The following is a 26,265-nucleotide window of genomic DNA, read 5'->3' on the forward strand; positions in this document are numbered from 1 at the left end:
GTGCAAATGGGACTTCTCAACGTTTGGGCCACAGGAGGTACATTTGAATCGACATGTTACTTCAACTTGAAATCTTTTAGCTTAATCTCCAACTCCTTCAAATACTTTGGGATACTTTGCTTTGAGTTCACCGGCAATGTCATCTTTAAGAACATTGCAAATCTATAGCTGGGACTGCATTTGGTCCAACATGGAGGACTCCCAATGCTGTTGCTGTTGCATTTCCCAGAACGCACCGTCCATACTTAACAAGGATAAAATAGGTAGACGCAGGAGAATTCCCAGCAGAAATATCCACCTTAAATTGGCCAATCACATCAACCCTCTTCCCTCCATAAGTAAACAATTCCTTGGAACGATGTTCAATCTTGCCCTTAAAACCTGACTCTGTCAACTTTTGGAAATCTTCGCCAATCAAATTGTTCACCGACCCTGAACAATCAACACTTCTGTAACAATACCATCAATACTCACATCCATCGTTGGCTCACTTGTCCTTGACAAAACCTCCTCCTCTGTTTGCTCTGATGCAACAAATGCAAATATTGCATTGCTTTCATGAGACATAACAAAGCTAACTTCCTCTGAATATACTCCCACGTGATTTGTCAACACTTCTTCTTCTGTCACTGGCTCTCTTCAGGTGGCTCTCTTTACCGTTTTCTGGTGAAGAGCGATTATTCAATGCTTTTGCAACAGCAGACTGCAAAATGACTGCATCTCGAACACTTATCGCATTTCCTTCCTTTTGCCAGGCAACACGAGAGAAAATACCCCTTCTTTCCACAACTGTAACACAACTTCCCAGCTTGGTCTTCCGTTCTTTGTGCCTTTTTGCCCACGCGTTGACATTTGCTCCACAGTTCATGAATGTTATTTGCTGACGAGCCGCTTCTGACGCTCTTGGTTTCTCCAAAACTTCATTTAAGTGACACTTTTCGTTTCCAAAAATTTTATCTTCAGCTCCATGTCGCTTAGCTTTTCGATCAACCGGTCCTTCAAATTATGGTCTAAGGAAGTGCCAAAATTTGCAATGTCGAGCCTGCTGACGAAGACGAACCAGACATTTATCCACGGCTCTCTTTCGCGTCGCTCGAAAGGTATATTTTCTTCAGCACGGAAATGATGATCTAGTTTCCTAATGCACACAGCATATGGATGTTGGTTGCCTTCTGGTTAGGGTCTGCGATATCTTCAAAAATATCCTGGACTTCCATGCCTGCGAAGTGCAGAAGTTGTGAAGTTTTCTTTGCGGCGTAATAATCAAATGCCCGTTTCCACTTTCACCATTTCTGGGCGGCTTGAGATGATGATCCCGATAGATCAAGCGGCGGTAAAGCACTCTCTGACATTTTATCTCGTCCTCGTCGCCAATGTAGTGTTTTAATGGGTTAACTCCCACGCAAAGTTTGCCATCAAATCCTTCTTTATTATTCTCCTTTCCCACCACTATACGTTCCCGGATGTACTAGTGCCAGTGTACCACAGCCCTAATAACATTTATGAAGACAAAAAACTTCAAAGTTAACAAGTTTGGAAGGAGGTTAATTACCGTCCAGGAGTCGCTTTAGATCAAGATTTCAAATGCTCCTTGAAACACGGAAGAGAGTGTGAGCCGAATACCCTAGACGTAGAAATATTTCCTCCTCGATCTTTCTAGCTTCAGCTGTAGTTTCAGTTCGGTTTATGTGTTTTTTCTCGTAACCGCTGAATCACGTATCTCTTCTGTTCTGTTCAAGAGCGTCAGAAGCGGCTCGTCAGCAAATAACATTCATGAACTGTGGAGCAAATGTCAACGCGTGGGCAAAAAGGCACAAAGAACGGAAGACCAAGCTGGGAAGTTGTGTTACAGTTGTGGAAAGAAGGGGTATTTTCTCTCGTGTTGCCTGGCAAAAGGAAGGAAATGCGATAAGTGTTCGAGATGCAGTCATTTTGCAGTCTGCTGTTGCAAAAGCATTGAATAATCGCTCTTCACCAGAAAACGGTAAAGAGAGCCACCTGAAGAGAGCCAGTGACAGAAGAAGAAGTTAGGGTCTGCGATATCTTCAAAAATATCCTGGACTTCCATGCCTGCGAAGTGCAGAAGTTGTGAAGTTTTCTTTCGCGGCGTAATAATCGAATTCCCGTTTCCACTTTCACCATTTCTGGGCGGCTTGAGATGATGATCCCGATAGATCAAGCGGCGGTAAAGCCCTCTCTGACATTCTGTCTCGTCCTCGTCGCCAATGTAGTGTTTTAATGGGTTAACTCCCACGCAAAGTTTGCCATCAAATCCTCCTTTATTATTCTCCTTTCCCACCACTATACGTTCCCGGATGTACTAGTGCCAGTGTACCACAGCCCTAATAACATTTATGAAGACAAAAAACTTCAAAGTTAACAAGTTTGGAAGGAGGTTAATTACCGTCCAGGAGTCGCTTTAGATCAAGATTTCAAATGCTCCTTGAAACACGGAAGAGAGTGTGAGCCGAATATCCTAGACGTAGAAATATTTTCTTCTCGATCTTTCTGGCTTCAGCTGTAGTTTCAGTTCGGTTTATGTATTTTTTCTCGTAATCGCTGAATCACGTATCTCTTCTGTTCTAATCTTTCCTCGCTTCTCAGTAATGATGTACCTTTCGAGTGGGGTTTCTTCATCGCATGAATAAGTCTTTTCTTCAGTCTTTCTAGAATCTTGCTCATCATTATCGAAGTTGCAAAGAAAGTAACTTTTCAGATAAGCCGGGTTGGGACGATCTGTAGCGGGTTTGGTTTTCACTCTGGGTGACGATCCTTCAAACAATTGTAGCTTTAATCAAGAGATATCAAATTCCTTTGATAGAAGAAACGGCAATTCTGAGGCACGAGGGATTGCCATTCAACACGACATCCTCACCTTCGTCATTTTGGTAAAGTATATCAAAATCCAAATATCGTGTCTTTGAAAACTCACGCGAGATAGATGTTAACTCTTCAATTCACAAATATCTCCGCTCGCATGGAAAACCTGAAAACTTTCAGAGCACGTGAACAAAAGAGGCTGGTATGCCGCCAAAAACGTTGTCAATTTCAAGACATGATCTCATTTTGGAAATTAACAGTAAAATATCATGACTCAAGAACATAAGTGTTTTAAGTAAATGGGTATTTAAAGTGCCTACGAAGTAAAAAATATATTTCGCTCTCTTTAAAGACGTTTCAAAATGATGAAGAATGGTGTTTTCTGTTTTGGAATATCTTCTCTCGTTCCAGAGATATTCAAGTTTTTGTTCAAAAATTGATGATGTCAAAAAATGTACACATGACCGCAATAAATCACAAAATGGAGAATATTGGATGGGTGTTGCACAAACTCGGCAGAGGTAATCTACGTCAAGTAAGACACATAATGATACCCTCTATGCTGTTGCCATGGCAACCATTTTTTGCTGCTGGGCCTATTGAACGCAGGATTCATTTTGTTGTTTATTGTCGTAATGAGACATGTTAACTCTCGGTAAGCTTATACAGAGATGTAAAGTGTTATGGGCAGCACATGCGTTTCATTGCAGGACTAGCAACGAGACAGTTGCCATGGCAAAATCTTAATGGGTGTCACTTTGTGTCTTATCTGATGTACATTACTGGTGCTAAGTTTGAACAACACGCATGCAATATTTTCGGAGACATTCTCAATTTTAGAATTTATTACAAGCATGTGTACAGTTATGACGTCATCAATTTTGAACAAAAACTTACTTATCTCAGAAACGAGAGAAGATATTCCAATACCGAAAACACCATTTTTCATCATTTTCAAAGGTCTTTAAAATGAGCAAAATATTTATTTTACTTCATGGGCACTTTAATAGGCATAGGCACATCTACCTGTAAATTACATTTATCAATAATTTCGGAAGAAAATGAGTAATGAATTCAGAGAGTATGCCTTAATGTTACATTTATTGTATAATTAAGGCGTTCTTTCTAAATTCATCCTTTCTCCTTATTTATGGCATGGTCATTTGAGGAAATGATCCCAACTCTCATAATCCTAAGTAGTGGGAATTCTTCAAAGCATTAGACAAGTGTATAGTTTCTTGTTACCCAATTCAAACGCAAGTCCACCCTTTTAACGTCTAGGTTTGCACCAGTTTCCTGATCTTGTCACCTTCCATTGCAATCTTTAAGCATGAATTAGCCTGTGTGAGTAGGCACACTTTTGTAGTGTCAAGAGAGTATTTTGGCGGTGGAGCCGCCAGCTCGTGAGAAAAATGGAGCCCCATTCTTCTCACATGCTGGCGGCTGTGCTCACAGGCTACCAATAAATATCATAATGATATTCTTCCAACATTTTCTCTAAATTCCTTTTTCCTATGAACAAAGTTGACTAGACCGGCCTCTAGATCATTTGTATTTGTGCTTTCTAATCCAATTTTGTCATATTTCATCCTCCTTGAAGAAATTGCAGATATTATTATTTGATTCTATTTTGGAAAGTATGTAAATCACATTTCAAAGAAAATGAGAAATGAATTTAGAAGGTATGCCTAATGCTACAATTGATGTTAGTGTTGAGGCGTTCTTTCTAAATTCATCCTTTCTCCTATTATGGAATAATCATTTGGGGAAATGACCCCACTTTGCACAATGCTAAGTATTGAATTAATAACTTTATTTATGTGTCATCAAGGGTTTAGCATTGCTGCTAATTGGGGACTCCTAAAACAAGTTACAATCATGAAGACTATGTACAAGATAAAATTAAACTAATAGCTGTTTACAAGATAAAAAGCCTATGCATCAGAATAAAACTACAGACTGAATTGATTAAAACTAAGAATAATAGTTAAAAATAGTCAAGTTGAACACACATAACCGTCATCCGTCATGCCGTCATCAATTAAAATACTTAAATCCTTGTTTCTAATGTAATTTTTGTAAGTTTTGAAACCAACTGATTTAAAGTGATTGGGTATCCTGGCTCATAATCGTGGACCCAAGTACGTCACTGAATGTTTGCCATTAAGTTACTGTGTTAAATCTTGGTAAGATAAAGTCTGCGTTTCTCAGATTAGTGTTGCTTTGTTGTTTTTTAAAAAGATTGGTAACATATAGTGGGCGTAATTTAACTTTGAACATTAAAATGGCTATATCCTGGAGTCTTCGGTTGAACAATGTTGGTAGACTAGCGGCAGCCAGCAGTTGCTCGTAACTTAAAACCTTGTTTAATGTTACGGTAGATAGCCCCAAGAGCCTTTTCTTGGATCCTCTCTATTATACGTGTATCAGAAGCTTTAATGAAATGCCATACAACAGAGAAGTACATGAAAGTTAAATGTAGTAAAATTGCTGTCCGATATAGCTGAAGTTTAACTTTCTCTGGAATGAGATTTCTTAGGCGCATCATAACACCTACAAGTCTCCCTGCTTTGATCGCAATTTATTTAACATGTTCTGTAAAATTCAGTTTATCATCAATAATTATACCCAGGAGTTTCATAAGATTAGTAGGCTCTATTGGTGTGGTATCATCAAGTGTAATTGTGATAGCTGTTGCTTTTTTTCTTATTTGCATTGAGAATTGAGAACCATTATTCTTCACAACAAGCTAGTCAACCCTTTAAACTTCTATGTTTGCTCCAGTTTCCTGATCTAATTCCACCTTCCTCTGCCATCTTTAAACATAAACTAGTGTGTGAGCAGGCTCACTTTTGTAGTATCAAGACACTATTTTGGTGGTGCAGCCTGAAAAGAGAAGGGCCCTATTCTTCTTACATGCTGGTGGTTGCACTCACAGGCTTGGTCTAACCCTTAGATTTTTTTAATGTTATCCCTCCAACCATCTTAATTTTTTTTGCTATGTCATAAGTTCACTTCTGAGACTAGCCTGTAAATCCTATGTTCTATTCTTTCTAATCTAATTTGTCATATTTCATCCCCCACGTTGAAAATATAAATAATATTTTCGATTCTATTTTGGAAATTAATAGTAAATAATGCCTCAAGAAAAAAAAAGTATTAAATTAATGGGTATTTACACAGACATATCTAACAGTAAATAGAAAATCATGTGAAAATTCCATTTTAGAAGAAATATCCACCTTAAATTGGCCAATCACATCAACCCTCTTCCCTCCATAAGTAAACAATTCCTTGGAACGATGTTCAATCTTGCCCTTAAAACCTGACTCTGTTAACTTTTGGAAATCTTCGCCAATCAAATTGTTCAGCGACCCTGAACAATCAACACTTCTGTAACAATATCATCAATACTCACATCCATCGTTGGCTCACTTGTCCTTGACACCATGAAAACCTCCTCCTCTGTTTGCTCTGATACAACAAATGCAAATGTTTCATTGCTTTCATGAGACATAACAAAGCTAACTTCCTCTGAATATACTCCCACGTGATTTGTCAACACTTCTTCTTCTGTCACTGGCTCTCTTCAGGTGGCTCTCTTTACCGTTTTCTGGTGAAGAGCGATTATTCAATGCCTTTGCAACAGACTGCAAAATGACTGCATCTTGAACACTTATTGCATTTCCTTCCTTTTGCCAGGCAATACGAGAGACAATACCCCTTCTTTGTGCCCTTTTGCGCACGCGTTGACATTTGCTCCACAGTTCATGAATGTTATTTGCTAACGGGCCGCTTCTGACGCTCTTGGTTTCTCCAAAACTTCATTTAAGTGACATTTTTCGTTTCCAACAATTTTATCTTCAACTCCATGTCGGTTAGCTTTTCGATCAACCGGTCCCTCAAATTATGGTCTAAGGAAGTGCCAAAATTTGCAATGTCGAGCCTGCTGACAAAGACGAACCAGACATTTATCCACGGCTCTCCTTCGCGTCGCTCGAAAGGTATATTTTCTTCAGCACGGAAATGATGATCTAGTTTCCTAATGCACACAGCATATGGATGTTGGTTGCCTTCTGGGTTAGGGTCTGTGATATCTTCAAAAATATCCTGGACTTCCATGCCTGCGAAGTGCAGAAGTTGTGAAGTTTTCTTTCGCGGCGTAATAATGGAATGCCTGTTTCCACTTTCACCATTTCTGGGCGGCTTGAGATGATGATCCCGATAGATCAAGCGGCTGTAAAGCCCTCTCTGACATTCTGTCTCGTCCTCGTCGCCAATGTAGTGTTTTAATGGGTTAACTCCCACGCAAAGTTTGCCATCAAATCCTCCTTTATTATTCTCCTTTCCCACCACTATACGTTCCCGGATGTACTAGTGCCAGTGTACCACAGCCCTAATAACATTTATGAAGACAAAAAACTTCAAAGTTAACAAGTTTGGAAGGAGGTTAATTACTGTCCAGGAGTCGCTTTAGATCAAGATTTCAAATGCTCCTTGAAACACGGAAGAGAGTGTTGGCCGAATACCCTAGACGGAGAAATATTTCCTCCTCGATCTTTCTAGCTTCAGCTGTAGTTTCAGTTCGGTTTATGTGTTTTTTCTCGTAACCGCTGAATCACGTATCTCTTCTGTTCTAATCTTTCTTCGCTTCTCAGTAATGATGTACCTTTCAAGTGGGATTTCTTCATCGCATGAATTAGTCTTTTCTTCAGTCTTTCTAGAATCTTGCTCATCATTATCCAAGTTGCAAAGAAAGTAACTTTTCAGATAAGCCGGGTTGGGACGATCTGTAGCGGGTTTGGTTTTCACTCTGGGTGACGATCCTTCAAACAATTGTAGCTTTAATCAAGAGATATCAAATTCCTTTGATACGTTTTGAAGAAGAAACGGCAATTCTGAGGCACGAGGGATTGCCATTCAACACGACATGCTCACCTTCGTCATTTTGGTAAAGTATATCAAAATCCAAATATCGTGTCTTTGAAAACTCACGGGAGATAGATGTTAACTCTTCAATTCACAAATATCTCCGCTCTCATGGAAAACCTGAAAACTTCAAGAGCACGTGAACAAAAGAGGCGGGTATGCTGCCAAAAACGTAGTCAATTTCAAGACATACCACCTACGTTTTATTGGGTAAAAGTGACACATAACCGGACAGTAAAATTCGCGCAAAATTCGTCACACTTCAAAGATGGCAGTATTATATGATCTCATTTTGGAAATTAACAGTAAAATATCATGACTCAAGAACAAAAGTGTTTTAAGTAAATGGGTATTTAAAGTGCCTACGAAGTAAAAAATATATTTCGCTCTCTTTAAAGACGTTTCAAAATGATGAAGAATGGTGTTTTCTGTTTTGGAATATCTTCTCTCGTTCCAGAGATATTCAAGTTTTTGTTCAAAAATTGATGATGTCAAAAAATGTACACATGACTGCAATAAATCACAAAATGGAGAATATCTCCGAAAATATTGGATGGGTGTTGTACAAACTTGGCAGAGGTAATCTACGTCAAGTAAGGCACATAATGATACCCTCTATGCTGTTGCCATGGCAACCATTTTTGCTGCTGGGCCTATTTAACGCAGGATTCATTTTGTTGTTTATTGTCGTAATGAGACATGTTAACTCTCGGTAAGCTTATACAGAGATGTAAAGTGTTATGGGCAGCACATGCGTTTCATTGCAGGACTAGCAACGAGACAGTTGCCATGGCAAAATCTTAATGGGTGTCACTTTGTGTCTTATCTGATGTACATTACTGGTGCTAAGTTTGAACAACACGCATGCAATATTTTCGGAGACATTCTCAATTTTAGAATTTATTACAGGCATGTGTACAGTTATGACGTCATCAAATTTGAACAAAAACTTGCTTATCTCAGAAACGGGAGAAGATATTCCAATACCGAAAACACCATTCTTTATCATTTTCAAAGGTCTTTAAAATGAGCAAAATATTTATTTTACTTCATGGGCACTTTAATAGGCATATGCACATCTACCTGTAAATTACATTTGTATCAATAATTTCGGAAGAAAATGAGTAATGAATTCAGAGAGTATGCCTTAATGCTACATTTATTGTATAATTAAGGCGTTCTTTCTAAATTCATCCTTTCTCCTTATTTATGGCATGGTCATTTGAGGAAATGATCCCAACTCTCATAATCCTAAGTAGTGGGAATTCTTCAAAGCATTAGACAAGTGTATAGTTTCTTGTTACCCAATTCAAACGCAAGTCCACCCTTTTAACGTCTAGGTTTGCACCAGTTTCCTGATCTTGTCACCTTCCATTGCAATCTTTAAGCATGAATTAGCCTGTGTGAGTAGGCACACTTTTGTAGTGTCAAGAGAGTATTTTGGCGGTGGAGCCGCCAGCTCGTGAGAAAAATGGAGCCCCATTCTTCTCACATGCTGGCGGCTGTGCTCACAGGCTACCAATAAATATCATAATGATATTCTTCCAACATTTTCTCTAAATTCCTTTTTCCAATGAACAAAGTTGACTAGACTGGCCTCTAGATCATTTGTATTTGTGCTTTCTAATCTAATTTTGTCATATTTCATCCTCCTTGAAGAAATTGCAGATATTATTATTTGATTCTATTTTGGAAAGCATTTAAATCACATTTCAAAGAAAATGAAAAATGAATTTAGAAGGTATGCCTAATGCTACAATTGATGTTAGTGTTGAGGCGTTCTTTCTAAATTCATCCTTTCTCCTATTATGGCATAATCATTTGGGGAAATGACCCCACTTTGCACAATGCTAAGTATTGAATTAATAACTTTATTTATGTGTCATCAAGGGTTTAGCATTGCTGCTAATTGGGGACTCCTAAAACAAGTTACAATCATGAAGACTATGTACAAGATAAAATTAAACTAATAGCTGTTTACAAGATAAAAAGCCTATCCATCAGAATAAAACTACAGACTGAATTGATTAAAACTAAGAATAATAGTTAAAAATAGTCAAGTTGAACACACATAACATCCGTCATGCCGTCATCAATTAAAATACTTAAATCCTTGTTTCTAATGTAATTTTTGTAAGTTTTGAAACCAACTGATTTAACGTGATTGGGTATCCTGGCTCATAATCGTGGACCCAAGTACGTCACTGAATGTTTGCCATTAAGTTACTGTGTTAAATCTTGGTAAGATAAAGTCTGCGTTTCTCAGATTAGTGTTGCTTTGTTGTTTTTTAAAAAGATTGGTAACATATAGTGGGCGTAATTTAACTTTGAACATTAAAATGGCTATATCCTGGAGTCTTCGGTTGAACAATGTTGGTAGACTAACGGCAGCCAGCAGTTGCTCGTAACTTAAAACCTTGTTTAATGTTACGGTAGATAGCCCCAAGAGCCCTTTCTTGGATCCTCTCTATCTTACGTGTATCAGAAGCTTTAATGAAATGCCATTCAACAGAGAAGTACATGAAAGTTAAATGTAGTAAAATTGCTGTCCGATATAGCTGAAGTTTAACTTTCTCTGGAATGAGATTTCTTAGGCGCATCATAACACCTACAAGTCTCCCTGCTTTGACAGGAATTGATTTAACATGTTCTGTAAAAATCGGTTTATCGTCAAGAATGATACCCAGGAGTTTCGTAAGATTAGTAGGCTCTATTGGTGTAGTATCATCAAGTGTAAATTGCTTTTTTTCTTATTTGCATTGAGAATTGAGAACCGTTATTCTTCACAACAAGCTAGTCAACCCTTTAAACTTCTATGTTTGCTCCAGTTTCCTGATCTAATTCCACCTTCCTTTGCCATCTTTAAACATAAACTAGTGTGTGAGCAGGCTCACTTTTGTAATATCAAGACACTATTTTGGCGGTGCAGCCTGAAAAGAGAAGGGCCCTATTCTTCTTACATGCTGGTGGTTGCACTCACAGGCTTAGTCTAACCTTTAGATTTTTTTAATGTTATCCCTCCAAACATCTTAATTTTTTTGCTATGTCATAAGTTCACTTCTGAGACTAGCCTGTAAATCATGTGTTCTATTCTTTCTAATCTAATTTGTCATATTTCATCCCCCACGTTGAAAATATAAATAATATTTTCTATTCTATTTTGGAAATTAATAGTAAATAATGCCTCAAGAAAAAAAAAAGTATTATATTAATGGGTATTTACACAGACATATCTAACAGTAAAATAATAGAAAATCATGTGAAAATTTCATTTCGAAGAAAGTGAGTAATGAATTTAGAGAGTATGCCTTAATGCTACAATTATTGTCGTAGTATTGAGGCGTGTTTTCTAAATTCATCCTTAATATTAAGGGTACGTTCAATTGACCCTATTTCCGGAATAAGAATACGTGGAATGATGATTTAAAACGGTTTGTCTGGCGTTTTGAAGCAACAAGGATAATAAAGATATGTATAAAATAGTATGTTAGCAGGTGTATGGCAATTTTAATGTGAATCTCCGTAATAACGAAGGATTTCTAACTTCTATTCCGTGTATTCCTATTCCGGAATACGGTCAATCAAACGCACCTAAATAATGCCTCAAGAAAAAAAACGTATTAGTTATAAATAAATGGGTATTTCTACCAGTAAATAGGAAATCACATGCAATTTAGAGAGTATGTCTTTATGCCACAATCGTTGTAGTATTGAGTCGTTCTTTCTGAATTCATCCTTTCTCCTAATTTATGGCATAATCTTTTGGGGAAATGATCCTACTTCACATAAGCCTAAGTATTGGTAATTCTTCAAAACAAGCTATACGATTAGTTTAGTGCACCCTTTAAACTTCTATGTTTGCTCGAGTTTCCTAATCTAATGTCACCTTCCTTTGCAATCTTTAAACATAAACTAGTGTGCGAGCAAGGCTCCCTTTTGAAGTATCAAGAAAATATTTTGTCGGGGAAGCGTAAGAAGAAAAGGATCCATTCTTCTCGTATGCTGGTGGTTGCGCTCATAGACAACTTGTGAATTTGATAATAATATCCCTCCAACCATCTTCTCTAAATTCTTTTTTCCTATGAACATAGTTCACTAGACTAGCCTCTAGATCATCTTTATTTATGCTTTTTGGGAACAAATAAAGGTCGCGTTTTTTCTTTCTTTGTCAAATTCTTGTTTGTGTACTGATATAACATATGACTAACTTTATAATTATACCACGTTTCAGGCAGGATGTGTTACCATGTGGAATCTTTCTTTGCCACTTTTACAAGCGAACTTGAGACACCATGTCCGTAAACCACTCACCCTTGCTGCACAAGCCTTAGAAGACGTTGACAGGTAATGAATTAACATTCATTGTACGCAAGGAGCAATCAGTAGCACTTGAAAGACATAAAAGAGTTTTTTAATTGTGGTTGAAGGCCCACATTTTAGAATTGGACTTTTTGTATCATGGTTCATTGCACAGATTCTCCATTATTATTATTTTTGTCTTTTCATTGGCTTATTTATTTGATATCTCATATTTTAGAATTTTGTTTTCTCTTCCCCACTTATGTCCAGAAATGGCCCTTATTAGATGCACATCCAATTTTGAGATCCAACATGAATTCGCCTTTAGAGCGGTTTTCAATTGAGTGTCGAAAGTAATTAACAAATTGCTTTGGTTTTGCATTTACTTCACTCAGTGATTGGTTCAAAGTTCTCGGCCACTTTTTCAACCAATCAGAAGTGAAACCAAAACCAATCTTGGCTCGCGCGTGCACATTTTCCCGCGCTTTGTGTCGGCTACGTGTAATTACTTCGAGTTTTGATTGGTTCACTGGATTGTCTCCGTCCTTTTTGATTGGCCAAAGTAATTACTTTGGTTTTGGTTTTACGACACTCATTTGAAAACCCCTCTAAGTCAAAGCATTTGCTACCTATTTCCAACAATAAGGAAAGGGTAAAAGTTAGAGTTGCTTTTAGCTTAGGATAAATGCAGCTGTTTATTTTCTTTTGAAGAGCAGCATTTGGGGGACACTTTGTTTGTATTCTGAGACACGCGTGATGTTCAAGTTGGGGAGAAGATCAAGAGGACACTTTGTGCCACTTTTAATTATTTAAATCCACATGCATCTAATTGGAGGCATTTCCGGACATATCCAAAAACAACAGTTTCTGGGTTTTATTATATCTGTTGCAGTTTGTGGTTTTTCCCATAATGTTAAGCAAAATTCAAAGCGGTTTATTGATTTTTGAACGAATTTTTTAGTATGGTGTTGCGGTTTGTGAAAGACCCTTTTTACCCCTCCTCCCTCACAAACCAGTAACATTATTTAACGTCGGTAATTCCTTAACCCTCTAGAGGGTATTCTCCCAAGAAGCCGACGGTCGAAGGGTATTTAAACCTACTTAAGCTACACTGAAAGGAAAGAAGTCGAAACAAGGATGTGAGATCCGGGGCATGTGAGTTTAAGGGTATTTAAACCTACTTAAGCTACACTGAAAGGAAAGAAGTCGAAACAAGGATGTGAGATCCGGGGCATGTGAGTTTAATGCAAGTATAGCTGCGTTTTAAGTCATACATTACATGACCTAGAAATGCCATTGATAAGTCACTGACTCAGGGACTGGAATTTGGGGAAAGCAAAGGATCATAGTCTTAAAAAGTCACTAGTAATGTTGTGATCTGTTGCCATTGTGGCTGAATTGGGCCCTCCTCGTTTATAGACAGTTTGACATGTAGCATAACGTTTTTCTAAATATTTTACCCAAAGTTGAAAAGAAGGTGATTAATTGAAAAAAATCTTAATTATCGTCGTTTGTCAGTTGGGATGGCATCTGCATCCTTTAAATAATATAAATGTCTTTCGTTTATAATCTACATTGTTAACCTCAATGTTCTGTATTTGGAATTCAATTTAATTGAATTTGGATGCTTACAAAAGTTGTGCCTTGTTCTCAACTAAAAAGATGCAAAATCCAAACCGATTGCTACTTAGACATGATCATTTTACCTTGCTTTAAGCAAATTATACTGAATTGCTTTGGTTGATTCATGCTTTTTTATGTGATTGTAAGTCAAACTACATGTATTACCTTTCTTTTTTCGGTCACTCAGTTAAACACCGCTCTAATGTTTTCAGTCTGTTAGTTTTGTTGCGCTGCCAAATGCATGCAGAGCTTGCCAAGTGTGAAGAAGCAGAAGATCAGCTGGAATATGCTGTCACTCATCTGAGAAAGGCGCTAGAGTTGGATGACTCTGGAATATACTATGACAGACTACAAACTGCTCTAACTAGACTCCAGCTGAGGGCAACGTTGTACAAGACTCCTGAGAGACCAGAGGACTTGGCCGCTATGATAATTGAACAGGTATAGATAAGACTGTGTCAACGATTTTAGCATTATAAACTCACTTAATGGCAAAGTTTAAATTTTAGTGAAGGTTGCTGCACATGGCAAAAATCCCGACTTCTGGCTGTAGTTTTTTTTGTTGTCTCATTTACTCAGTACCCCTTCCAGATAATTCAGCCATTTCATCCACATGCCGACAGAGATAAACTATTACGGTTGGGAATTTGTTTCCTAATGTTCACGAATGGTGTGTACCAAGAAAAAGTGTGGAGTGTTGAATTTTAGGTTTTTTGATTTCAGTGGATTAAATATTGGGGTGACGTGATAGCTTAAGTTGGTTGGCAATAGGCAAAGACAAAGTTTCAGATAGGATCCATAACACAGCTCCAAGGCTCTACCATTGAGTTAAAAGAACTCTTGGGAGGCCAGCCAAGGGTTGCTCAAAGCAAGTTTAGCACTAACCAGCATTAAATACCACGGAAACCTACAGGTTTTGATATCTCTTAACCAACGGTTAGTGCTAACCAAGCCTCAAGCCACCGTAGCTTATCTAGGTTCTTCTAGACAGTGTACGATTGCTCTTCAGGCTTGACAATGTCATGCGACTCATTTGTGTAAATGCACATTGTTTTGTGGTAATTGATGCAATACACCTGTGCGAAAAGGGAGAGAGTTGGCACAGGGGCAAAAGGACTTGCCTTCCACTGATGTTTTTCTTGAGAAATACCCAATATTATTTCGTTCATTCTGCTTTAATTTGACTTGCTGTCTCCCCAACTGGCAGAGCACCTGAGCTTAGCTATACAAGCATGCAAGGGACTTTTCATAAAACAACATTGTGCGTTTTCAAGTATTTTGTTGAACAACAGAAGATGAGCAAGTCATCAAATAAGAAGCCTTAAGTCTTTGCATTCTTTTCTAGAAAAATCATTCGATCACTTTTTGACAATTGTTTTTCTGATCAGCGATCTTTTTCTTTGTGTGTCAGGCAAGAGCGAGTGATGATGCTAGTACAGTGCGCATGAAGAGAGCTTCATTGGTGAAGGCAGGAGAAGCTCTATCCCCTGATGCATTCATGCTTGTTCTAGATGGTGAAAGCAGCACAAAGGACCCATCCACCACTAAAGGACCACCAACTGCTTTAGGCATGCTGGCTGGCAGAGCAAAACAGTTTGAGAAAGGAGTTAGCAAGGCTGCAGGCCATTTGAAGAGGCTGGGGAATGAAAATGACCGAGAAAGGTATCAGGACAAGTACACGCACTGTAGCTTGGCTAGGAAGCTCATGCATACAGTGTAAATTACTAGTGTGACATAGTGGAAGTCTTGCAGTTAGTTTGCTGACTTAACCTGTGAAGCTAGGTAATAGGTTACCATGCATGTACAGGCCCTGACAATTAAATCCACAAATTTTCAAGCTCTGCAAAAAGCTAGAATGACCTGCAAAAGGGCCGGTACAGGAGACTGTAGAGGAAACTTCTAAAAGAATGCGACATAATGGGACTACACTATGAGAGTAAGAGTGAAACAACATAACCCGGCTTCAGTTGTGTGGTATAGCTAGAGCGAGTTTTAATCGAGTGTCGCAAAACCAAAACCAAAGTAATTACTTTGGCCAATCAAAAATGGCCGGAGACAATCCAGTAAACCAATCAAAAGTCGAAGTAATTACACGTAGCTGACACAAAGCGCGGAAAAATGTGCATGCGCGAGCCACGATTTGTTTTGGTTTCACTTCTGATTGGTTGAAAAAATGGCGCCAAAACTTTAAACCAATCACCTAGTGAAGTAATGCAAAGCCAATGCAATTCGCTAATTACTTTCGACACTCAATTGAAAACCGCTCTAAATGGCAAAGCATAACTTCATAAATAGATGGCCCCTGATCGCCTCAAATTAGCACTTATAGCAGTCGAAACATCGCAATGTAAACTCCAAGTAATCAAAATGAATTTAGTCGCTTTATTTTATTTACTCTACTTTTAGTCTCATCACAGAGGCAGAGGGTAACTTGAGATATTGCGTTCTTGTTTGAAATAGCAGTTGTCGTTTGTTCTTCTTTTAATTATGAATTAAAGCACAATGGGTGTACTGACAACGGGTTCAGTGCTATTAAAAGTTAATTTAATGCAATACAGTAAAAACCCGCATAAAAGAACAAGTTGGTTGAGAAACTCTAGGCTGACATTTGGTAAAAAGAACACCACATACATAAGAACCAATTCAGCCTGATAAATTCAACTGGTTCTTATATCTAAGGGAATAGTGGGTAATTTTTATGTTGCTGGGTTGGTTATATTTATCTGTGCCAGCACCTCCCTTGTAATGAATGATACATACAAGCCCTATGAGTTAAGGTGGCTCAAAGCAGTTTCAACACTTTCAAGAGACTTTGCTATTTAAAGGATTGACTCTATAACACTTTATCACGTAACAGCAATGTTATGAAAACATGTGAAACATCATTTGAGAGGATAAGGTAAATAAATAAAGCAGTGTCATGTGTGCGATACAGTGTATAATATTCTGACAGAATTTAAGAACGTGTTAAGAACAGCTTGAGGTTGATTTTTTACTAAGTACCCAATATATAGGAACGACACCAGCCTGAAGCTGAAAAACATAGGTTATTTTATACGGGCTTTTACTGTAGTACATTAGATTATATTGCACCGGTCTAATCTTTCTGTCTACTCTAAACTAATTTTCTAGGGTTCGTATTTGGGCCGATCTGGCCAAGACAGCTCGCAAACAGCAGGTGTGGGATGTTGCTCGCGTTGCTGCCAGGTTTTGTCTCCTTTATGATGACAGTCGCTGGTCAAAGAAAAATGTTAGAAACACATCAGAAAAGCGTGCGGATAGTGCCATGGACAAGGAAGACGTGACTGGCATGAAGACGCCACTATTTGGTGAAAGCAGCAGTAACTTGGATTTTACTGGAATGAATCTCTTATACCCTCAGGGAATGACAGCTTTTAGTGTTGAACAGGATCTGCTAAGGACTTTAGCAGAAGTGCGATTTATTTTTGCTGAGGTAAGAATAGAGGAGTATAAAGCTGAAAGTGAAGTTTTAGAATTTTGCAGTGTTTCTTGAAATCAGCGTGGCGTTGACTTTGTAGTGCTTGGAATTATTACTCCGTGCTCTCGAATAAAGAATGCCAAATTTGTCAGTTACGATAACAGCAGTAGCTCGGAAGAACGATTTGAAGTTCTTTCATCACAACCAGAGTCTTTTTATTACCAAGTGTGCCAATTCATATACTATTTGAAAAAAAAGACCGAGAAACCAAAGGACGCTGTTCATTTGATGGCAGGCACAAAGTGATGACGACTGAATGGCTGCGAAAGCACCCTTGTTACACAATCTAAGTGGGTAATACCCATATAATCTAAATTTAGATCAGTGGGTGCAAGCCATCTCAGATGATCATCCGAGTCATCCAAGCAACTCATTAAATATGCGTTTCCTCTTTCACTTCAACTACATGAAGTTTACCTTATACTTAGAAATTTTCTCGTCAGGAAAAAAAAAGGGAAAAAAGGGAAATGTTTTGTTTAAGATGATCGACGGACATGGATGACAAAAAGGTTGTACCTAGTCCGTTAGCACGTGTAAGGAATCATCGATAACCACCACACCATCGCATCGAAGCACGCTGCTGAATGAAGGCGAATTTTTATAATATTTAAATAGAGACCCATTACCAATATTGAAAACTAATCGATTTAAGATGGGAGCTTACTTAGAATGGGCGTTTAGACTTAAACACAGTTTATCAGCACTATTCAAAATGGGTGCTTAGACCTAAATACGGTGCATGCATGGTTGGATGACTCGGATGATCATGTGAGATGGCTTGCACCCACTGATCTAAATTTAGATTATATGGGTATTACCCATTTAGATTGTGTAACACTGGTGGCGAAAGAGTTGTAGGCGAACTTGAAAACGTTGGGTTAACATTTCCAAATTTTCTGTTTGTTACTCACCTGAAATCGATAAACATATTTTGCCTCATCTTTTTGCCCAAGATTTACTGCCTTGAAATTGTGTAAGGAATAACGCAGAAACAATTTGAACGCGATAAAAGTGTTATGAGACAAAAGTTATTGAATGTTGACCAGAAATCTTAACTAACGCCAGGGCAAGGGAACCTGAAACTGAAACTGAAAATTTATCTTTAGATGTTAATTTGTGATTGTACGTTGTCAGAGTAACGGATTTTGCTAGTATTGTGTACTGTTCGATAGGCACTTGTTCATTTGCTGAGAACAGAGGGTGTGCAACTTGGTGACAAACCTGTCCCACCTGAGGATACTATCAAGCTTAGACCAAAGCGATATGGGGATCATCTGGTGAATTTTGATGAGATACCAGAGTGGGTTTCCTATTGGTAAGGAATAGTTGTAAATCGTATTCATTCATTTACTTGTTTATTTGTTTACTTACTTAGTGTTTATTTACAAATTAATTATAATAAAAGAAATTTGCTTACAAGTGCGGTATTATTTTTGGAGGTGAAGGGCTAGAAAGACCCAAAATTCGACACAAAGTTCCTCCATACGCACCATCCGAATATTTGCAACTGCTATAATTTTTTCAGTTGAGTCAAATGATGTATCTATCACTGAAGTTAAACCTCAAGTCTTGTTGCAAATCTTTTAAGTGCTAGAAGCGTCCAAAGTCATCTCCTTATTATCTACCGTGCGGATCATTTCCTTTGAAAAATGTGTGTCTAGACCGATTAAAGTTGATATTTGACTCTGCTGTTTAAAGAGTATAAACGGTACTGAAACGGGAATGAGTTTGAATTTCCCCATTACTTTAGGTACTTAGGTTTTACTGCTCTGCCTATTGTCGTCAAAGAACTTTAAGAAATAGAATGAGGAATCATGCTTTCAAGTTGTTAAAGTAAGAAAGGTGATTTATGCTCTTCGTTCGTTAGAAATAACGTATTGTGAAACTTCAAAATATAAGCTTGTTCTTCTGTCCATGTTTGTCATCCAAAAAGTTATTCAGTTCTTTCCTTTTTCCAGTGAATGGATTTCGTCTCTATCAAATGAAGTAATTCACAGTTTTCATCGTGCTGCAGAGATTGGAGTTGAACTAAAAGAGCCATGGCTAGTATGCAATGCAGCTGTGTATTTGTGGAACTACACCACACACCTGCTGTCACAAGGAAGACATAAGGAGGTTATTCCTATCTACTCACCAGTGCTAGAGGCTGTCAAGAGTACGGGACATGCAGGGTAAGCCACCCATCACAAAGCTTTGAATGTGAGATAAACAGACTGAAAAATTGGCGTTAGTTTCACAAAAAATTAAAGCGTTGATGATGAAGAACTTTTGCACGGATGTGCTTGGCGAATGCCTCGTGATAGGACTTCGCCTACTGTGATTGGTCAATTCCATGCTCGGTATTCTTCTGTGTGTTCTTATATTTTTTGATAACCAAGAGTTGTTGGATTCTGAAAGACTTTTTTGCAAATTGTGGTGCCTTCATTTTGGTTGGTGCGAAACAACTAGAAATTTCCCTTTCAATTTGAAAATATGTCCTGGTTTCAAGTCCTTTTTGAGGGCAGTCACATTACTGTAATAGTAAGTGCAATTTCGTTTGGTAGATCGGAGTATTTGGAAAATCTGTGACTGTTTTGCATTGTCACCCCTATCGGAATTTACCGACAAATAATCAGTTTAGTTTCGGTTGATTAACTCTTGTTCTCCAATTATCAACCTAGTTTTAGTTGTTGAAAGGGTGGATAACGGTACTGGATAAATCACTGGATAATCAATTGGATTTAATTTTCATTTAAAGGAGTTAACAGTAGTAGAACTCATGTGCCAGTTGTGGTCAGCAACTTTTTCAGGTCGGTGCATGCGTCGTGATTTCTCCGCTTAAGTGCTCTCGGGCATAACCGTAGCGTTGTGGTTATGTGGCAGAAAAAGCGTGTTTGTGGAGCGTTTTTAGCGGTTGTTCCCCCTTCCTTGCACTTTTTTCTCACTGTCATGTCGTCAATTTCACGAGTGTTGCATGGAGGCTTACGGTTAGGTTGTCGTGATTTCCCAGCCATGGGAGCAGTCTCCATCTAAGAGGTGGCTACCGACAATGGAAGCACCTGGATGTTACTGGGACCCCAACCTCCACTTAGCGACGGAGTTGTTAAAAAGCTCTTATCTGGTAACTAGAGAGCGTTATCCGGCGTCATTTTGAAAAACCAGGCCGTCTTTTTGTTTCAACAGGGAAACAGTTTTACTGTGCCAAATGTGTAACGCAATTGCCCAAGGCTTTATGCAGCCATGGATTCCAGCACTACCTCCACCCACTGCACCAGTCACGCCCAGCAAAGATAAGAGTGAAAAGACAGAGAAACCAAAAGGGCGTCAGAGTGGTAAAGGAACAAAGGGCGGCGGGCCATCGAAAGGGTCCCTACATACAGTAACAGTAGACCCTGAAGCCACACCTGATTTGAAACAGGCACTGGAGGTACGTTTTAAGACGAACTATGGTATGACAGCAGCAGTAAAACTGATCCGTGTGCGTTTGTGTTGATTAGTGACTGAGTAGGTGCGGTATTGACTGAGAGAGGGAGGGAAGGGGTGATGGAGGGAGTGACAGGACATTTGGTCGCGTGTAACTGGTTTCGAGTTGTCGCATGGCCAGGAGCCCATGAGTAGGAGCTTGCCTCTCACATACAAGCCCAATGAGTTAAGGTGGCTCAAACCAGCCCAATGAGTTAAGGTGGCTCATACAAGCCCAATGAGTTAAGGTGGCTCAAAGCAGTTTCAACACTTTCAAGAGACCTTGCTATTTGAAGGATTGACTCTACAACACTTTATCACGTAAGAGCAATGTTATGAAAACATGTGAAACGTCAGTTGCTGCTGAACAAGATGCAGTCATTTTTGTGACGTAATAAGTTACCATGGCAACATGAAAGCCTTGCAAAAACACCCTATATTTTGGCTTTAGTTGCTCATATCTGAAAAACGAATTCGGTGAATCCATTTTTTGTTGATTAGCAGGCAAAGATGAAACTCTGTAAAGTTTAAAAAAATTCTGTGGAGCGGATTCAGAACTACCTTAAATTTTAAATTATTTAAGGTTGCTCTGAATCCGCTCCACAGAACTTTTTTAAACTTTGCGGAAAGTTTCATTCTGATTACATTTCAGAAATGAAAAAATGTGGGTCATCGAGTTCGTTTTTAAGATATGAGCCGCTAAAGCCAAAATATGGGGTGTTTTTGTTGGGCTTTCCTGTTGCCACGGTAACTTTTTGCATCACAAAAATGACTGAATCTTTTTCAGCAATAATTAGTGTTTGATATGGTTCCATAGCATTGCTGTTAATTGATACAGTGTTGTAGTGTCAATCCTTCTAATAAGAATGTTTCTTTCAAGTGTTGAAACTGGTTTGAGCCACCTTAAACGAGCTTTTCTTGCCTGAAATATTATGCATTCCAATTGGCTGTTCTGTTTTAGTAGGTGAAAGAGAACTTTTGCCACTGACCACTGAAAATTCAGTAAAAACTATTAAGAAGTGGTACTGATTGTTGACTACGGTCTGTTCTTTTTGTTTTTTTGTCTGCGTCGCATTCGATCCCGAAGTATAATCGTTCAAACAATTCTGCAATGCTTTGCTATTGTATTGCTTGTTTTTGAAACGTTCTATTTGTTTGAAATCGAATTTCAAAAGTCTAATTGGTGTACCGTGTCTCTCAAGCAAGGTCAGAACTCAATTACACAATGTAGTAGAACTCAACCTTAGTGTATCAAGCACAAGTATGTTGGCGGAGTAGCCTCCAGAGCTCGAGAAAAATGAGGCAAGGAATGCCATCACTAAGGAACATGCATCGAGGACCGCCGTGTCATGTATTGGATGAAGTGACAGGACAGCGCTCTCCTTCAGGTATTTGGGTCCATGCTCTCATAAAAGTAACGGTTAGCTCTCAGCACTTTTACGTCTTTATGTCGTGTACCATTATTTTATGAAATCCTCACTAAGTTGGAATTTTCTCAGGAGCTTGCTAAGTTACATTTGTCATTATTGCCATTTGGGACGAGTAAGCTAGGGTTCGGCACGCTCACATCTGTGAGTATTCTATTTTCTTCACTCAAAAATGGAAGCAGATTTTATTTCATTTTTCGTTTTTCGTTCCTTGTCAACTGCGTGAACGAGTACTAACCATCGAGAAAACATTAAGGCTCAAGATTAACCGGTCAAGCCTCTTGCTTTATTTAATCACAATTTAGAATACAATCACGCGAGTTTGCACGATCAATGCTTTATTGTCAAGCCTTTGGTTTTACCTTTCAGATCATTGTTTCAGTTAACAACAGTTTAAGTTTCCTATAAACTTCTACAATCCCATGTTAAATCTTGTATAAATTATAGTTTCAATTTGCGCTTCATGCATGTATTTCGGCTTTGATCATGACTGACAGACTTTTCACCTAAGGAAGTCTCTTACATGCAAGCCCAGTGTTTGCTACTCTGCCACAGGGGCGGTCATTCCAAAACCCTGCTTCCTGTCCAACTGAACTGTAAATGTGTGCACACGGTTCATTGGCCTTTCCATTTGGCTCATTTGGAGCCCAGTTCGTGTAGACTGGAACGGAGTGATCGTTCCACAGGAATTGATTGGCGCTCGAGTCCCATTTGAGGTTGATCCAAACCAGTGTCAACGATGGCTGACGCTGTTGGGTCAGGTTCAGTACGAACTCGTTCTCTTCTGCGCTGTTGATTTTGACCAATTCTCCGCCTCGTGTTCTGCAGTATGATCTTGCTTGGTCCCATGACAGGATAGATCCACTCACAAGATAACAGTATCTTCCAAACCTTTCCCAGCCACTAGGACATTGTGCACCTGAGAAGTTTAATGATATGTTTAAAGAAAAAAATAGGTTAGCCCAACAACGCTGCAGAATTCCAAATTTCTTACCTTCTTCCTTTAACGAGAAGGAAACATCGGAGAGAGGAAAAAAGGTGTGAATTTTTACATGAATTTATCGGTGAATATATTTGTCACATGTTAGCACTAGTACATAAAATGCCTTACCAAATGTTTGTTTATACATTTCCACCAGTTTCGCATCGTCAAGAGCTGTGGAAAAAGGCACAATACAAGAAAACAATGCCGTAGCGATTAGGACTTGAAATGCAGCTTAAATTGTCCTATAACTAGGATTTAATATGAAGCTAGAAAATAATGGAAATAAATTTAACCCTGTGCGGTCTCAATAGCTCTGTTGGTTAACTAAAACATATTCCAGAAACCCTTGTTGAAAAATGAAAGGCACCCGACGGCAAAAAAATTGCGTATTTCAGTGCCCAATGACGGCTTCTTTACACATCTGTTAGAGAGTGTATTTGCCTGAGTGTATTTTGAAATCATTCTGAGAGTTTCTCTTCAGTTGATACTTAGGTTAAAAATCGAAGTATCAAAAAACTTAAGGACGGCAGAAAATCTCTGTCTCCGAATTTAGCAGCTGGTTTTGTTTCCTATTAAAATTTATTGTTGAAAATCAAAATTTGCAATGTACGAAGACCCCGGCTAAAGTTCGACGCATGCGAGCCAGACATCTCAACCAGTTTTAAAAATCATTGGATTAAAAATATTGGATTCAAACTTAGAATTACACTGAAAGAAGTTGTGGGGATGGTTTGGGCTAGTTTTTAATCCTCGCATGATTTGATGTGTTGATTTGAAGTTTGTCCCCAATTAGTGTCTCATCGCTTACTTCACTTGACACTAAAACAAATAAAGTTCATTATTGGAAAATCATGGTTGAGTCAGTCTGTGAGAACAGATTTTCATAGAAATTATTCCTTTGGTGCCCCTTTCTCCGTAAATCAGAGCAATTTGAGACACTTTACGTATTTTGGGCAATGGTACTGTGGATGCCACCTCCGAGTCAGGAACCGGGAGAAATGAAAATTGCAGACTGAGTGAGTTCTTCGCGCATAAAACAAAGAGGTTTACTTCTAAATTCCCAGTTAAATTTCAAGTTTCTTTTACGAAACACTTTAACCGCGTTAGTAGATCGCCAATGATAAGTCAGCGAAGTATATTGATGAAAACTGTACCTGCTATACGTGATGTAACGACAGCAAGAAGAAGAAGAAGAATGGACAATGCTTTCATTTTCGACTGCTGTATTAGGTGTCGCTGGTCTCAGGAAACTTGTATGTTCGGCAAAGGCTGCTAAGGAATAACCAAGTCTCGGCGGAGAGTGCTGATAACATCGTACGGAGTCTCAGAAAACGAGTTAGAACAAGAACAAAAGATAGATGTAAACATTTCGAGAACTGAAGAAGTGGTATTATTGTCAATAAGAAAATGTTTTTACTTCCACCTCTGAGGGAATTTATAAGATCCGGGGGGTGAAGAAGAATAATCAGTGTTCATTATTCCATTATTCCTGCTCGAAAATCTTCGTTAATCCATTATTCGGCCCCACAAGATTTCCGTTATTCTTATTCCATTATTCCTCTTCACACCCCGAATCGGTACAGTCTAGCTTTATAAAATGAACAAGTATTCTTTGAGATAAAAGTCCATATTCTGCTCCTATTCATCTAGACTGGAAAGAATAGTTGTTTTAGCACCGAAGAAAGCCGGACATGAGGGGCCAATTTGACAGACATTTCGATTCATACGAAGCAAACGTCGTGCAAGCGATTCAAAGCACGCTGTGTAGCAAAAGCCGCCGCGTTTCCTTGCAGCCGTGAAGAACTTTTTGAAACATTTGTGTAATTGTTTATTTGTAATTTTCTCGATTTCAGCGAGACCCCCTAGACTTAACGCTAAAATAGAAATTAATCAAAATCATAATTATTATATTGTGAAGATTGTTTTTCTCTTGGCTATGATTAATGTGAACAAACAAACTACAAAACGCTGGCTTCTTCTCTTACCTTTGACAAACTCAGGATAAATCTTGTAGCCATCCCTTACATCTTGTAGACTAGCATTTTCTTGTATTTTAAGAATACAGAAACGCTGTCATTCGGCTTTTGTTTGGATCACGGATTATTCACTCTTCAGAGATAGCGAACCAACCAGATTGCTTTAAACACCGAGGGTGTCAGAAATTTCTATAAAAAGTCTGGCTTCTATCTACTTTTGGAATTACCAAGCTTAGTAGGCAAGTAAAAATTTCAAAGGTAGAAAAGTGAGCAGTCTGGACTAACCTTTTCTTTCAGTTTAGACCTGGACCCTTTCGTGGCAATATCAAGTTAGACTCAACTCAATAAGATAACATTTTTGAGTTTGAAACAGAGGCACTCATTACAATTACTGTTAGGTAACTGTTCTAAGATGGGTTCCTGTTTTTTGATACTGTTTATAAGCGCCTTTTTGAAATGGGTACTTAAAACATACTGGTTAATTAGTGATTTGAAAACTTAACTGGCTGTCGGGCATTGAGACGGCTCCCGTTTAGCAGTTCGTTATTTCGAAGCAGAATTTCAGTTACATTTCAATCAAAGCATTGCGTTACGCGATGAACAAATTCAACTTCTGCATAATCAAGATCGACGGCGAATGTGTGCTTTTCGACTGAGTAGAAACATCTCGCAAATGTTAAGTTAATAGGGAGATCTATATCCTTCGAATATAGACAAGGGTTTGTGAAACGGCAAACAGAGTGAATGTGAAAGCCGCACGAAAGTCAGTTTTATTAGGCCCAATTCATACACCGCACTTCAGCTCGTTATCTGTGCGTAACAGCCAAGAAATGCCCTAAAATCAACTGAACAAATTCCTTTTTTTTATTTTCGGCGTAACGCATCTTTCATAGCCTCATATTACCGTTTGCCGTAAATTACCGGTATGTGAGTCAGAATCTCTCATTGCGTCATTGGCGTTATGATGACCCATGTTTTTCATGTTATGAAGATGATGATGAAGATGACCTTTATTAAAGCCAAGTGTATTTAGCGCGGGAGGTACTAATTGGCACTGAACACTGAGAAATCAAATAAACTCGTATCAAATGGTAGGTTGGCTTTTGACGAGAAGAAAACCGCGGTATCAGGAGAAATACCTCTTGGAGCAAAGTTGAGAACCAACAAACTCAACTCACATGTGACGCCAAGTCTGGGAATCGAACCCGGGCCACATTGGTAGGACGCGAGTGCTCTTACCACAGACTGAACTTCCCGGCTCTTTCA

General features: G+C 38.6%; 2 protein-coding genes across 2 annotated transcripts in view; one reads left to right on the plus strand and one right to left on the minus strand.

Moving 5' to 3' along the window:
- The window catches only part of LOC138040146 (cilia- and flagella-associated protein 46-like), a 115,594-nt gene that overhangs the window by 27,591 nt on the left and 61,738 nt on the right, over nucleotides 1–26,265 (plus strand). Inside the window, exons 11-17 of the mRNA XM_068885923.1 lie at nucleotides 11,981–12,093; nucleotides 13,884–14,112; nucleotides 15,083–15,333; nucleotides 16,804–17,125; nucleotides 18,343–18,485; nucleotides 19,129–19,341; nucleotides 20,333–20,576. Coding sequence (XP_068742024.1) covers nucleotides 11,981–12,093; nucleotides 13,884–14,112; nucleotides 15,083–15,333; nucleotides 16,804–17,125; nucleotides 18,343–18,485; nucleotides 19,129–19,341; nucleotides 20,333–20,576 — 1,515 coding nt within the window. The remainder of the gene's footprint in view (nucleotides 1–11,980; nucleotides 12,094–13,883; nucleotides 14,113–15,082; nucleotides 15,334–16,803; nucleotides 17,126–18,342; nucleotides 18,486–19,128; nucleotides 19,342–20,332; nucleotides 20,577–26,265) is intronic.
- On the minus strand, nucleotides 22,303–24,326 carry LOC138041313 (alpha-N-acetylgalactosamine-specific lectin-like). Its single transcript, XM_068887090.1, has 3 exons — nucleotides 24,178–24,326; nucleotides 23,150–23,194; nucleotides 22,303–22,957 (listed from the first exon to the last, which is right to left on the minus strand). Exons 1-3 carry the CDS (start codon nucleotides 24,233–24,235, stop codon nucleotides 22,545–22,547), a joined length of 516 nt encoding a protein of 171 aa, XP_068743191.1. The 5' UTR covers nucleotides 24,236–24,326; the 3' UTR covers nucleotides 22,303–22,544.

The sequence above is a fragment of the Montipora capricornis genome, chromosome 3 (genome assembly GCF_036669925.1).
Source record: "Montipora capricornis isolate CH-2021 chromosome 3, ASM3666992v2, whole genome shotgun sequence".
Taxonomy (NCBI): Eukaryota; Metazoa; Cnidaria; class Anthozoa; order Scleractinia; family Acroporidae; genus Montipora; species Montipora capricornis.